The sequence below is a fragment of the Clytia hemisphaerica genome, unplaced genomic scaffold, assembly GCF_902728285.1.
Source record: "Clytia hemisphaerica strain Z4C2 unplaced genomic scaffold, Clytia hemisphaerica genome assembly, whole genome shotgun sequence".
NCBI classification, from domain to species: domain Eukaryota; kingdom Metazoa; phylum Cnidaria; class Hydrozoa; order Leptothecata; family Clytiidae; genus Clytia; species Clytia hemisphaerica.
Window position 1 is genome coordinate 200,810 of NW_027103455.1, and position 16,712 is coordinate 217,521.

The 16,712-nt window shown below is 34.0% G+C and overlaps 1 protein-coding gene across 1 annotated transcript; it reads left to right on the forward strand.

Annotated features, from left to right (window-relative positions):
* The first annotated feature begins 17 nt into the window (after window positions 1–17).
* On the forward strand, window positions 18–7,402 carry LOC136798232 (small ribosomal subunit protein uS13). The gene is made up of 4 exons (XM_067054809.1): window positions 18–128; window positions 298–585; window positions 2,053–2,144; window positions 7,235–7,402. Exons 1-4 carry the CDS (start codon window positions 126–128, stop codon window positions 7,311–7,313), a joined length of 462 nt encoding a protein of 153 aa, XP_066910910.1. The 5' UTR covers window positions 18–125; the 3' UTR covers window positions 7,314–7,402.
* Window positions 7,403–16,712: the final 9,310 nt, after the last annotated feature.

Here is a 16,712-nt window from a genome sequence, read left to right on the forward strand (position 1 = left end):
AAGTTTATTCTGAGAATTTAGGCATTCGGTAAAATATCGCTTTCACGATTCCGTATAATGGCGGAATAATTCCTTCCACTTTCTTTTTAGTAGTTGGGTCAATTTTGTACGAAAAAGGAGCAACCATGGTTAGTTTTATTCTAAGTTTATCCACTCCATCAGCGAATACTGTACTTCTTAACCTATCCACAAATTGAGACCTATCTTTCTTCTATATCAGAGTCACACAATTTTTGGGCGAAACTTTCTAGACCTACTTGATATTTTAATGTTTCGTACCATACTATCCCATTTCAGTCTCTCGTACTTCCCGAAAAGTTCCAACATATCCTTCGTGTTATGAACACGAATATCGATGGCAAAACCAAAATTATGTATGCCATGACAAGCATCAAAGGTGTTGGTCGACGTTTCTCAAATATCTGCTTGAAGAAAGCTGATATTGACATGAACAAGAGAGCTGGAGAATTATCCGATGAAGAGGTTGAAAGACTCATCACCATTATGCAGAACCCACGTCAATACAAAATCCCAGATTATTTCTTGAACAGAAAGAAGGATATCAAAGATGGAAAATACTCTCAAGTAAGTATATTTAATGCAACCTTAATATCATGACTACAATTCTCATTGTTGACAGAGTTGGATGGCAATACGTATAAGGAATATTATTATGCATTTGTATACATTAAGCAGCAGTTAATGGTTAACTATTTGTTTGAGAAAGCAAGAGTTACATAAAAATGGAGAAGCTGATAATCCCTTAGCTACAAAAACTGTTTCAGAGCTGGTGAAATGATGTTTATGATGATTCGTGGATGTGACTGAATTTATGATATGGACAAATAACATTATTATTTCTTTTTCCATGGAAAGATTATTCATTACCTAAGCTGTGTGGAAGTGGAAATAGAAATATTTGGAGAGTTGTCTCAAGACAAAGTTACTTGATGTTGAAATTAAGCTTTGATCAATGAATAAATTTTGCGATCAAACTGGTTAGAAATGAGATGAGAAGTGTTATTCTTTACAGAGATTTCATCTGGCATGTGAATGATTGTGGCATTTTATCTGTGTCCCTTGGAAAGTTGAATTATGCAAATTCCATATTGATATTGTTTGTCAGATATTTTATTTTACATGAATCCCAACTATGGAATGCTTTGTTTGGGGAATTATTATGCGCATACCTTCCTACTTTACACCTGAAAGAATATGTGTCCCCTTAATCCTGCTGTTGTTGAGAGAAAATCTTCAAAGACTCGGTTTCAGGCATCAAAATTACTTTTGCCAGGGATATTATAGTTTCCAACATAACTCAATCTATCTATGAGTTCATTAATAAAGCTGGGGAAGTCAACAATTATTACCCCCAAATATATTAGATTAAATCTAAAAACAAGACTGCAAGTCTGCAAGTGTATATTTGATTCCGCACGTCCATCTTTAAAGCAGAGAAACGCTGATTTTGGGACTGCTGATACCAGCTAAACCCCTTGTTTAGACAGCACTAGAATTTAGGTACCTTATCAGCTACAAAATGAAACCCTCTCTGTTAGCTATCCAAGGATATTGGAATCAAAAAATGACGTCTTTCAAAATAATACAGACTAGTTCTAGAAATAATTGCACGCCTAATCTGCACCTTTCTACAATTTTTATTTTTTTAAAGCATCATAATAATACTAGGCTCAGATTTGGAAAGAATTTAAGCAAATGCTAAGCATTTTCAGAGACTACATTTTGTGGATTTGGCTGGAATTTTACAGATGGTTCAATGGTACAATTTTCAGCACTTAGTTTTCATGCTTTAAGTTCAACAGTGACAAATTACCTAACAATCATCTTTTTATATCTTTTTTATTCTTATCAATGACACAGCCAATGATGATTCCTTTTAAACCATCTTTCGTTTGAAATGATAATGTAACCATTTATAATCTGAGGTTGTGTAAATTTCTTTATAATTTGTAAGGGAATCGAGGTCCTTTCTTTTTAATACTGGTATTCTGCTTTAAAATTCTGAATTGGATTTCGTTTCTTTCCCTTCAGGTTTTGGCTAATGGATTGGACAACAAACTTCGTGAGGATCTTGAACGATTGAAGAAAATTCGTGCCCACAGAGGTTTAAGACATTACTGGGGGTGAGTTTGACATTTTAAAACATATATAAGGCTAGCTTTGTCAGAAGCTTGTGCAAAAGGATTTTATTTACAATGATTGTTCCTTGGGTGTTGAAAAATTATAAAAGAGGAGTAGCCTGGTGTGACAATCTGTCGCCATGGCTATTGGTCAATGGTCTAAATAGTATGAAAAGCTGATCAAAAAAGAAGTAAAAGCATACTAGCCGTCCCAGCGTCATCTGAGACAACTTTCTCCTTGAGCTTTGCTTGCAGTCATTCTTGATGAATTAGATGTATTTTTACTTTTGTGAGAAATGAGTAAGCAATATTTCTTTTGACTGTTCAGTTATGACTAAGTTTATATTCTCAATTATAATCAATAAGAGCATGAGTCTGGTAATGTCACCCAAATAGGTGAAAAAATTTGGAAAAAATAAAGTTTTGAATTTCACTTTTATTCCTGGATAATTCTTTTATTAATGACTTCAACTTTCAGAAAACATAAGTATCAGGGCTTAATCAAACTGGCTTGGTCCATAAATTTAACCTAGAGTAGTTATAATCAGACAAATTTGGCAAAAAACTCTTTGTAGTTTACACTTTATTTGAGATAAAATATGCATTATCTAATACTTGTCTTAGATTTCAGTTCATGGCTAATATATTAAGCTGCATTGAAAAGCAATTTTTACCCTCCAGTATGGCATATTTTTCAAATTCTGACACTTTTTTCAAAATAAAATCTAAAATACTAAAAAATATTCCCATAAAGTTTGACTTCATGAAAAGAAAACTGGCTATGGTCATGTAATTTCATTCTAGATTTGAAGGACTCATCACAAGGCTTCCAAAAAACCAAAAGTTTGCTATATTTCAGTTAGCGCAATAAAAACTAGAAAATGAAACCTTGTTGGTTGCGGACATAACTTTTTGTTAAATTTGATTTAAAATCAGCAATAAACATTAAATTGGGTTATTATTTGGCTTTTAATACTTTGCTGTACTTGAACCAAAACTTAATCATTGAAATTTGTTGTCTTGAAAGGTCTTTGTAACTATGATTTCCTGAAAATTGAAGATTTATTTGTAAAAGAGAATCCAATCATACATAATTTTTTGTTAAAATCTAATCTTAAAAGCTAAGATTTGAGCTTGACATCAACTGTTGTACATTTTCATAATCATTAAATATGATTTTTCCTTGAAAGTCACTAAACTTTTTCAATAGAAAGGGTTAAATGTATAATAATGCTGTGTTGCGGACATAACTTTTCTTCTTAGGGTAGAACCATAGAACATTATACATCATTAATTAAAGATTTTGGAGTGTCTTTTTCTATTGCCAAAATTTAAGGAATATTATAGAGACTAAATCAATATAAAACCAAAAGATTTGGTTTGGTTTGATTTCAGTTTTATTACATGTTTTTCTTTGAAAAGAATAAAAGAAGACTTATCAATGATATTAGAACTTTCTCATATTTCTAATAGAAGAACGACCCTCTAGAGGACACAAAAAATTAAAAAAACAAGGAAATGCATGGTTTTTACAAATGTAACTCTTTAGTATTGTCTAAGTGTTAGCATAACTGCTTAAGGGGGTCAAAAATCTGATAAAATACTTCAATAGTTATGTCCGCAACAAACAATTTGCTACAGAATATGACTCTGTTTTGAACTATTGGAGCAATTCTAACCAGTATGTAAGTGAATGTGTAGTAGATTATGTTGTGTGAACACTACACAATGAATTTAATATGCAAATTAATGCATGATTTATCCTTTATTCAAGCTCGCAGGCTCAGAACCATCATTTTCAAAGAAACAAAAAGGTTATTTTTCTGTTAAAATTTTAATTTTGGACCTCAACTTGGCATCAGAGTATTTGTTTTCTATTTCTAATAGCCTAAACATTACTTCCATATAATAAAACATCATGCCAGCTTGCAAATACACTTCATCAGCAACATTTTAGATGAAATAGTTATGTCCGCAACATGAAATGCATATGATATGAGGTGAAAAAACTGAAATCTTGCCAATGGAAAATTATCAGACTTTTTTCTGGTTTTAACCAACTTATAATGACCTCAAATGCAATAATTTGTCAAAGAAACCTAAAAATGGTGTTTGGGGGCTGAGAAAACTTCATGATTTGTTGCGGACATAACTTTTTGTTGCGGACATAACTAATTTTTGGAGAAAACTATTTTGTTTCACCGTCTCCCAACAAATAGCCTTTGGGACTTCAAATTTGTATAAAATGACCCCAAATATGACCCTTGATATAGAAAAATGATTCAGTTGAGTAAGAATAACTCGTTTGAAAATTTAAAGGATAAAATAATGTGCGGACATAACTCAAAATTGTGAACGGAAATTGTACCCTGTTCACTTCAAAATGGAATCTTTTTCAATGAAGGACAACTGGTATTTTAGTGTTACTTGGTTTGGTTCTCTAATGGATGGGAAGGGTTAAAAATCAAATAACTATAGATATTAACACTTCCACTTCTCTAGCAAATCAATTGTGTGCGGACATAACTTTGTGAACGGAAAAAGTTATGTCCACAACTTTTTGCATTTATTCTGGGAAAAACTTCATTTTGAAAAATCTTTTTGTAGATTTTGTTTTTCATATCCCTTGGCTGTAATAAAAAGAAAAATTAAGTATGATCAGACATGATTGGCCTAGATTATTAAATAATGAACTTAGACAATTTGCTAAAACCTCATTTTCCGTTCACATTCTGATGTAAAAAGCTGTCCTGAAAAAATTGTGTACTTTGTAAAGTGAAAAAAGTGACTGTTTAAGCTTGCCAGTATCAAGACTGATAAAAAACATCAGCTGGTATCATTATTGCATACACCTAGATTTTTCACTGGAGCCTTAAAGTTGAAAAGTTAACAAAACCGAAAATGGGTGACATTAGCAGACTCATGCTCATAAGCATTCCATGCAACAGGTCGAAAGCCACAGACCAGAAATCATCTAGTTGGCAAATTATGACATCATAAAAGTGCGAATTATGGCGTCACTCAGCTCTAACTTGATTTCTGATTTTCCTTTTTCAAGTTAGAGTTAAATAATTTTTTTTTTTTTTTCACAAAAAGTTGTTTCAGTTATTAACTCAGACTTTCTGTAGAAAAAAAGTTTAAGAGTTTGGTAACACCCTGAATTTTGATCTTTTACACTTAGGAAAAATCAACAAAATGAAACCCTTTGCAACAGCAGCTGTCTTACTTATTCAGTGTGTCATCAGTTCTTTCTTTTACAGGCTGCATCGTTTGAGGCGTGTGATAGCACGCGCACACCTCCACACACACCTAAAATCTTTGAGGAGAGTGATTAATCACACACCATAAATTTGGATTTTACTACTTAAAGTTATGCATAGCACTCCTTATCACACGCCTAAAGTACTTTTTAGGAGTGCGATTGATTGACCACACGCCTGGAATTTTCAAATGACAAAGCCTGCTTTTACACTTAGGGAAAATCAACAATGAAACCCATTGCAAAAGCAGCTGTCTTACTTATTCAGTGTGTCATCAGTTTAATGATTAAAGGATCCTCACGAGTTTTAACCCAGTTACTATATTTGTCTCTCAAAACACATGTTAATTTCTAATTGAAAATTTGTTGACATGTTGGCTACAGTGAGATTATGGCCTATGACAATTTCAATTCCTGTAAAAGCAGGTAAAAGATGCTTTTTCCCAGAAACACTGCATTCCACCTGAGACATACCTTGTGATGATTCTATTTTACCATCTTTCGTTTGAAATATTTATGTAACCAGAATTCTTTAACTGAAGGTAATGTCTCAGTCGGATTATAATAGGCTCCACTGAAAAGTAACAAATTTCATGAAATTCATGCAAATTTGGAACAAAGCATCGAATATGGACCAGACTTGCCTAATACCCTATGGATTGAGATTAAAAGGAATTGCCTAGAATTTAAGGCATAGTCCCTATTTCTGGACATATAGTGCACAGCCTATAGGTCAAATGTTTAAGAAAATTTCAAACTCCTTTTAGGCCAAAACTAATCATAGTATCTAAAATCTTGCGCAAAAACTGTATAGGTACTGACTGAGAGTTATTTGATGGCAAAGTGTCAATTCATGACCTTTTTATTATCAAAATAGAGAAAATCGCCACTTAAACATCATTAAATAAATCCCTGCTCAGTACAGAAATTGGCCATACTCGCTTGATAATCTTCGATGTACTAATTTAAGACTAAGAGCTTTCAGATCCTATAATTGGTTTTGGCTTGAGATAGTTCGAAAAATTTCCACATAATTTGGGCTCTTGGTATTTAGCCTAGGTCTTCAATAAATATGGAGTTAGAAAACAATTCTAGTTGAGAAGTTGCTAGTTGCTACTTTCGAGTTTCAGTTGGGAAGTTGAATAATTACCGGCTACCGAAAAAGAATAAACATACATCAAAAGTACGATTTTGAAAAGTAAATGTAATATGAGAGTAATATATAACACCTATCATATGCTCATTTCCCTTAAACACGTGGGCTGAGAGCATGAAAAGCCATTTCCACCGTCAATTCAGATCCATTTATACTTCCTGCATCATATTGAGTATAAATATAATTCTTGTTGTATTTTTGTAATGTCATCAAAATTTTTATTAAAAAGTGTCAATTCCAATGATAAAATGACAAAAGAAAGTGTTATTATTTTTCTAGTTCTTATAAACCATCTCTACGAATTTTTTCGAGGCTAAAATGACCCTCAAATCATATCCTTTTATACAATAAGCATCACTTGCAGTATCAATATTTTTTTGGGAATTTGTTTGACAATCGTTGTATTTAAAGGTTTTGTCAATATTTTACAAAAACGTGTCATGTTGTCAGCCAATGACGATGGCTTCCCATATCAAATACACAGGGTATTAGTCATGTCTGGTGTTTGTTTCAAATATGTACGATTTTTACCCTGACTGTAATCAGTAATTGTCATTAAGGTCGGTCAACTTGAGAATTTGAAAGCTCTCAAGGTTTTCTTAGTTTTCCAGACTGATAAGTGTTCAAAGAAAATTTGAGTTAGCTGATTGTGACACAATCTCTTTTTTTTATTTTTAGTCTCCGTGTCCGTGGTCAACACACAAAAACAACTGGACGTAAAGGAAGAACTGTTGGTGTATCCAAGAAAAAGAATTAATTTCTTTTTGCAATATAAAAAAATCGAAAAAAAATCACAAATGTCTCTTTTTTTGTGTTTTAGACAGTCAAGAACACCATCAAATTATACCACAAAATATCAATTGCTGACGGGATAACAACAGTCGCGCTTTCTTTAAATAATACTTTAGGCGTACAAGCTTTCGCGATTTTCGCGAATTTTTGCCTTTTTAGCGAAAGTAATTGTCTTTGAAAATTCTTGATATGGTAATTCGCGTAAGTTTATGTTCGCAAAAAATTCTCAAAAAAACTAGAAATCTATAAAACCATGAAATTGTAATAAATATCAAATTTTGGGTATTCTCAACTTCAGTTGAGCTAGAATCTGACAATGTATGAATGTGTGTGTGTCTGTCCGAAAACTTTGGGGCAGGCTGGAGACTTCAAAAATAGTCGGATTTTGTTGAAATTTGTCACACTTGTTCCTTGGGTGAATATCTAGGGGTGTTTTTTTTCATTTTTTGAAAATTTTCATTTTTAAGGCGGCTATTAGGTACCCGAGAGTAGCCTAAAAAATGAAAATTGCTTGCAATATATTGCAGTTATTTTCTGACAAAAAGAAGTAACTTTAAAATTTTTAGCTTGAAAGAGCTAACTTATGTAGATTTTTCCAAAATCAAGATGTTCAACTCCTTTTATAATTCGTAGATCTGTGATAGTGACATTTTATAGTGTCGTCATTATGAACTCGACAAAAATTAAAATCTTTTTATAAATAAAAATTTTCGCAAACATTCTCGATCACTACAATTCATGTTTTTCCCAACCTCGTCCCCGTGGTATCAGGGGCTTTATTTACGTTATTGATTGACGCCAGGGTAATTATCTAGCGCTCAGTAAGCATAAAAAAAGCTGATGGATGATACACAGGGAACGAGGTTAGTTTTCTCCCTTGTTTTATCTTTTCTTTCTTTTCAAAACAACATAACAAAACATTCGAAAGCGCATTCGTCAATATGCAATGTTGTTTTTTCTCAATCGAATGTAAAGGAAGACAAATATTATGGCGTCATATACTGGACAAAATCGAATGGGCGAATTGGAAATGCAGAACGGCAAGTCCAAATGCAGTTTTTGTTTTGGAAAGGCAAATTTCAAGCCGAATTCTGATACTTTAATGGGATAAACTTTCGCAGGGATTAAGTCGCGGATCTGAGTGTCATCCGTGAAAGTCCGCGAAATTAAGTCCCAATGGAAATTTGGAAGGGCCTCATTGCGAAATATTTCTAAACAAAACTCAAAACATGTCAAATAAATACTATTTGAATTGTTACTTGCATCAAAGAGGCGCTAATAATGTGTATTTCAACAACCAATATGCACGATTTGACAGTTAAAGTCACAAAATCGTGAAAATATTGCCAACCAATAGTGCCATCCGCGAAATTAAGTCCCCCCCCCACGAAATTTTTGAATTTCGCGTATAGGCCCAACCGCGAAATTTAATCCCCGCGAAAGTTTATCCCATTAGAGTATATCAAACTAAAGTATTTCATTTCAACCTGAGACATACCAACTTGATGCATTTCAACCTGAGACATTCCAATTTGATGTATTCCGACTTGATGCATTCCAACTTGATGCATTCCAACTTGATGCATTCCAACTAAATACATTCCAACTTGACAAAATAAAAAACCAGGACCGGGTTTTCAGGTCTAGATAATTTTTTCGTACGGGTATTTTTGACATGTGCGTCTTATTTCCCGCTTTCCGTTTTACGTAATACAAATTTATCCAACTTTTGCCACTTGCATCTCAAGGCCTTGCTTTGGGGGATATGTAAATGCTGAAACTTTCATATGCAGCAAAGTCGCTGGAGAAAGTTTTTATATATCTTCTTCAGTACAACCAGTCAGTTTCCGTTTCCAGAACAGGAAATATCGGAAGACCGTCTTTCTGATATATACAGTGCAGAAAAAAATCGGTGAAATTCATACCCTTACAGTGCATTTGACATTTTCGAGCAAAAATTTGCAATTTTTCCCGGATTTGCTGAAAAAATTCCACCCTTACAGTGCATTTCTGATATTTTGAAAAACATACCCTTAACCGCCCCACATACCCGTCGGTCAATTTGCCTGACTGCCCCTCCCCGGGAGTTCTTTCAAACTTTAATTTTAAATTTTAAAAACGTACAAAACGCAGACCAGATAAAAACAGAAGAAATCTTTTTTGCCGACCGTCAAGTAAGCAGTTGCGTTAAGTCGGAATGCGTCAAATTGGAATGTCTCAGGTTGACATGCATCAAGTTGAAATGCATCGATTTGGTTGATTTGGAATACATCAAGTTGAAATGCGTTAAGTCTGAATACACCGATTTGAAATACGTCAAGTTGATATATCAGAATTCGGCTTGAAATGCGCCATTCTTCTTGTTCCACCTTGTTCAAAGCAACTGAACTAGTATTTTCTTAAAGTATGTAATCGACAAATGATAACCTGGCACAATAAAAAAGGTATGTCAGCATACCCAATGGTCCCAATCTACAAACGACCAGCGACAATCCGCTTGGCCAACATCTCCAAAAACCAGCGATAATCACCTCGGCTCAACATCTCATCACCGCCCATCTTCTTTGCCAAAATTAAGTTGCAGATTTTGTTATTTACTTGATAAAATCTTGATGCTTTGTTTAATAGACTTTTTTTCCGGCGAAACTTTTGAACGAGCGTTACATTTGATGCCCAATTCTTTGCATTTTTCAAGTATTTGTTTATCAGAAGGCATGATTGAATGCGATATAACAAGATATAAAAACTTAAAATTTTTATTCACCCGTGGAAAAGGCCGAACGGCGCCCTCTGATATGCCGTGATTTGCTCAGATGCAGCTGGCTGCGAGGGCGTTGGAGCGTGCGTGTCGAAAGTTAAAAAATTTAGTCTTTACATTATGAATCCCCAAAAACTATTTAATTTCCCTGTTATGGCGTGGTAACAAACGGAGAATGAAAACAAATCGAGATCAAATAAAAAATTAAAATTGAAAACATCAAAACAACATTACAATAACAAATCAGAATCATTAATTTCTTCAAGATCGCTTTTGGTTTCATCCTTAAATTGATTTGTCAACCGTTTGAAACAAGTGAGAAACATATTTGCACTGAACCGAACCACTAAACCACCACCTCTCTGGTCACGTCCTTGACTAGACGATGCTATCGTCCGTTTAAAGTAAATGCGAGAAAGAGTTAGGGCGTCAGGGCGGTTTACGGGAAAAAAGTGTAAACACTGTAAACATCTCCACCACTGCTTACTCCACCCGAATTTATCACGCTTCTCCTAAACTATTCCCTTTTTAGTGATCTTGTGTAGACGATAGGATCGTTTAGTCCTTGACTAGACCGTTTTTTCTGAATCTTTGACGAGTAGGGAGGGGGTTCTTGCTGGCGCCTGGTTCATTCGAAGCCAGACATTCAATTCTTTTTACTTTTTGATCTGCGCTTTAGGTTCAATAAATCAATTCAAACTCTAACTAAAATGGTAGCCCCAAAGTTTTTTTTCCGCATTGTAATGTATGTATTTTTCACTTCCAATGCAAAAAAAAAGTGGGAGAAGTTTGATTATTAAATCTTTCTTTAGTATTTGATCAATATTACCTACTCCTGAAAGCCATATAGTATACAAAAAACTAGCATCCATAAAAATTCTACTGGGGCGAAAATAAAAAAATGTAGTGTTTCCGGAATGCGGGTGAAAGAAAAAAGCTCTCATGATGCGGCCAGCCGTATTTTTTACTATTTTTGATAACTTAAGATCATTGAAATAGAACTTTAAAGATAACTTTTATGTACAAACAGTATGAAGTAAGCCCCCTGAATACTAATGCATCAACTACTAACGAACAAAACTTGATTTACAAGCGGGAATATCTTAACCAAATGACGTTTGATAGTTTGAACGGTCAACTTGATCTTCTTTATGTTATGATGAACAATAGATGAACCCATAGTCTGCGGCCGGGTCAGAAATTTTTTTTCACCTGGCCAGTTTCCGGAAACACTACATTTTTGAATATTTCCCCGCTATAAGGGGAAATATTAGTTAAAAAGGCATTTCTCCGATCCTTGGCTACTTACGCCCTTTTTGTGCCCTTAATAACGCCCACCCCTCTCCCGATCGATTTGTGCAGCGAGGCATTTGTGCAGCGAGGCGGAACTCTTGTCTATAGTGTAAAACCTTTAGTCAGGATTAATCAATGTGTGATTTTTATTGAGGAAATTTAACTCACCATGTGGTGCATGTTCTGGACTGTTTTGATTGTCAACTCGACTGAATTGGAAACTTTCTCTCTGATTATTTTTCAGACAGTCAGACAGCTTTAAAAGTGACTTTCAGGGATCTTTTTCCTAAGGATTTTTGAAGTTTTTGGATGCAATATTCTTTATCTTTTTTATTTTTTTTTCTCCTAAAAGTGCCATACAGTGTGCTGGTGATTAAGGAAGCATTGATCACCAACAGTGTGAGTAAACAACAGTGCTTGATCACTAAAGAGGTACACGGCAAAAATATAAACCTTGTCTGCTTGAGCAGATTGATTTACATTCTCGACAAAGAGGTCGATAAAACAAACCTTGTCTGCTTGAGCAGATTGATTTACATTCTCGACGAAGAGGTCGATAAAACAAACCTTGTCTGCTTGTTGAGCAGATTGATTATTTACACTCTCGACAAAGAAGTCGATAGAAAAACTATTGTCCGATATTTCGTACACGGCAAAAATATAAACCTTGTCTGCTTGAGCAGATTGATTTACATTCTCGACAAAGAAGTCGATAGAAAAACTATTGTCCGATATTTTAGGTTGACATATATTATTGCAAAAGAGGTCGATAGAATAAAGCATCTCCTCTTTTGTGGATTAGATTGGTGTCAAGAGATTCATATATCAACAAACTTCCCCCCTCAGCGACGAACGTACTTTTTGAATGGCCCCTTAAAGAAGTCATTGCCAAAAAAATGACAAAACGGTCACAATGCAATACCTTTGCCTTTATGATTCCAATAAAAACTGCTGATTTGGCCTATCCCATTTGTGCTGGTTTCCTTGATTTTTAACATACTTAGCTTTACTGTTCTTTTGTTATACATTTGTTAATATACATTATATACATATATATATTAATATACATTTTGTGCTTAATCTGAGGTTTACATTCAGTGTAATTTTTAAAACACACGACTACAATATGCAACGTTCCTCACTTTGACATTTTCTTGGTTATGAACCCTCATTACGCTCTTTTTTTATAAGAACCATGAAATTTGAGTTAAGCCTAGGCTTGTTCTTATTTTTTCTATTGTCTAGAATAATAGACCTACATGTTTTTTTTTATAAGCAAGTGTATGCCCCTTGGTCAGGCTCGAGTATGCTTAAGCTTTCAAAGCATCCATACATGAAATATGCTTATTATATGCTTAAGAATTATTATGCTTTTGATTCACCCAAACAAATTTTTTAATAAAATCTTTAAAATTTTGTTAATATTCGATTCAAAAAGCATTTAAATTTTTGAGCAGTGGAATGAGGCTAGCCATGGAATGTCTTTTTTTACTTGACCACTTGCAAACCTTTTTGAATAGAAAGAGATTGACTACTTGAAAAAATATTTCAGACTAGCGTATAGGCTTATGTTATGCTTAGGAAATCTGCAAATATGAGCCTTCGTATGCTTATAAGCGTTATGCTTATAAAAAAAACATGTATTGTTTCAGTCTAAGCCTGATTGTTCTTATAAAAAAAGAGTGTATGCTGTTAACCCTTTCAGTACCGAGCCCTTTTTTCTATTTTTTTAGCCTACACTTTTTTATAAGCGTATCGTAATGCCCGAAGTTTTTATCATTTTATCCTGGAGATGAGCTTAATTTTTTAAATACAGTAGAGTCTCCATAACTCGAACCTCTATTACTCGAACGTCTCCTTAACTCGAACAAATTCGTTGGCAGCATGAAAATTTCCTAATAAACTCTTATAAAAAAAACCTCCATATATCGAATGTTCCCCTTTTTTGGCTCCATAACTCGAATTTTGTTTTACTTTCCTGAACTTGAAAAATATAAGCAATCTGATTGGCTAAGAGACAAACCATATTTCTTTTTTGAAAATTTTGATTTTTGGGCCTGGGGTCGAGTTTTCATTTTTTTCAAAATCTTAAACTGTACTGCTACAATCAGACCTTTAAATAATAAATAATTCGAAAGTTACTGAAGTCGAGCCCAGTGCGGTGCGCAAGCCTGGACGGCCTCAAGTTGAAAAGTTTTTTTTTTTCGATCAAGCAGTCCATCTGCAAGTGTAAGAGGAAATATTTAGTCGCATTTGTGCGAATCTTGTTTTTATTTCGCTTGGTCATAATGAGTGTTTTTCTCTGAAAAGTGCTGACTAACCTCGTGATCAAAACATTACATCATTATATATCAACGGAAAGCTTAGACTCTCTACTTTCATTTTCTTTGTTGTTTGAACAACTAGTATAAGAGAGCAAATGTAAATTTGACCTGTGTTCTGGGTGTCTAGCACTGTACGTTGTTTTTTTGTTTTATACAAAGTTGAAAGATTTTCAACACTACTTTATCATTTATCTTATTGGGACTCACAAAGCCATTTTCCACTTTTAAGAGTTCAATCAAAAAAGTTTTCTTATTTCAACGAATTCATGATAGTATCCACTCCAGGTTTTATGTTTTATTTCACACTAGCCCCTAAGACCCCGTGAAAAACTTTAGCGAAAAATAATAGATTAAAACGATGAATATAAAAATCTTGTAATACGGAGAGAGTAATTAAGTCTTACCGCCCGAATTTTGAAATCCGAATTAGCGGGTCTAAAATTCAGGGAAAAAGACGAACTTTTATGAATTTTTGGGAACCCTGATTGACCCTTTAACCGGGTAATACACTATTCATTGTACAATTTTTTTTTATGGTATGATTTATATTTCGGTTTGAATACTTTATAGAGCAATTTTTTTTTTTGATTTTTACTAAATTTTTTTTTACTAATTGTACTAAGTTTATAATTATGAAAGATAATATACGGATTCTGTTAATGAAACTGACTCTCTATGTTTTATTTGAAACGCCAATTTTTTTGGCCTTGCTCATCATTCTTGAATCATAGTATAAGAAAGCCGTGGCTTGAATGATAACATCTGAATTTCTCTTGTTCTATCTCTGTCGTATCTGATGACTATTTGTTGATCAAGAAATCAGTATTGTAGCATGTTTAATGGTAAATTTTATTGGTTTCTCGTTAATAGTTATTTCTCAGTGCGTTTTAGACATTAATGATCATTCCCTTGATAATATAAAATCATTGTAAAATCATTGTAAATGAAAGACTACCAATAAGAAATTTAAACAAGCACAAAATGGCTGGGCTTAAAGAACTCAAAAATTAATAAAGTGCATCGAATGCCTTCACAATATTTCATTGAAATCTTTTTAGAAATCAATGAAAAAGTACATCAAGATAATACTGTGAAAATTTCAAGCCAGCACCTTTAAAATCTATTATTCAAACTGACAGGAAAGTTTTCATCTTGGATATAGTTCTTATAATTTCAATTTTGCAAAAAAAAACATTGTTTCCATAAAATACCCCTAAAATATGTCCAAAATTAGTTCAAGTGTTCTATTGGGTACAGATTCAAAGATATTTAGCAACAAAAAAACTTTTTGTGAAGGAAAGTAAGAGAAAAATTTGAAAAACTATCTACCAATAATAAACTTAGCATCTTGATGTTCTTATAAAGCTCGGAGACAAAGATGGAACGATTAACTGAAAAGACAATGCGGTGCATATTCAAGCCGCGGCTTTCTTATACTATGTTTGAATACAAGAAGGGGCCGTCCACATAGTACGTACGCACTAAAATGTCGAAAATCGAGTACCCCTTCCCCCCTGTACCCAAGCGTACGCAAATGGCTATACCCCTCTGGTAAGTTCGTACTTTTTCATTCACCCCCCCCCCTCGGTTGAAGAAAATTTCGAATTCAAATCGTTTGGTTCGGACCTTTATTTCATACATGGAACTCAATGTTTATCAAGAAACTTTTTCTTTTCGTTGATGCGTATAACAAGCGTAAAAGTCAACTAAAAAACAAGCGAAAAAGGGCTATGAAAAAATTTTCTTTGCGTACATAAATTTTCCTTTGACCCCTCCCCTCCCCCTGTACGCAAGTATACGCTTTTGAGAAGACTCCCCCCTTAGTGCGTACGTACTATGTGGACGGCCCCGAATGGTAGACTAGTATAGTCGTTGAATGAAAAACATCACACCGGAAAATCTTACTAGAGTGGTAAAATCGGGAAACCGTATCTAGAACGATATTCTCAAATTTTCCTTCTCTCTCGCGCGCTAATTCCCGTGTGAACGTTTTACCGATTATACCTAGCCAGTAGCCAGTACCCGACTCCTAAATTTTGTTGCGCGCGGTAAATAACAGACTTGTTTACAAGTCTACCCCGAATGGTAATTCAAACTCGAACGGGAAATGTTATTTGTTCAAAATACAGAGAGATTTGAATTATAGAAAGTAACTTGAGTGAAAGGGAACTGAATTTTTTGAAAATTTAAACTCATTTTCAGACATTATCAAGTATACCATTCGAAAGCTCTTGAAAAACTATATAGAAGACTTTTAAACGGTTATATCCGATTTCCTTACCTAACTCGAGTTACCTAACTTAGTTTTAAATTTTGTAGATCAGCTTGTAAAAGTAACGAGTAAAAGTATTTCCTATGATCTGCTGATATCATTAAACAGGTTAGGGTGCCAGTAATTATATTAAGCATAACTCACGTAGCTTATATTATTTAGCATCTCTCAGCGACGCTGGAAAACATACTCTCGGGTACCTAATAAGCGAGCGAGCGTTAATCAATTTTTCGGAAATTTTCCACCGAGGACATTCTTATTCGAACCCAACCCCCCTCCCCGCTTATTGATTTTTTGGGAAAATGTTTTTGAAAGTTCCTTCCTTTTCCCTAATTCTGCTACCCTGAGTATCAGAGGTTAAGTTTTCAAAGAATATATTAACCTCTGAAGACCAATAATAGAAATTTTATCGCGCATGTGTCAATCTAATCACTGTAGAAAGAATCAAAGATGAAGAGCAAATATTACCTTATTAATGTCTAGCAGACTGTATCAGTATGCAGTTTACTATTTACGAATTCCCCAGAAACCTCCAAGTGTAATTGAAGTGAGTTTCTTCCGAAAGAAATCTTTTACATGATCCCCAAATGTATAACAGTAATTACTAAACTATTAATTATGGAAATGTCACTTTTAATAGAGCTTTTCATAAATTAATTCACGAACATCACTTGCCTCGTATTCAAACAATTACCATGGTGATTATGTCCCTTGAGA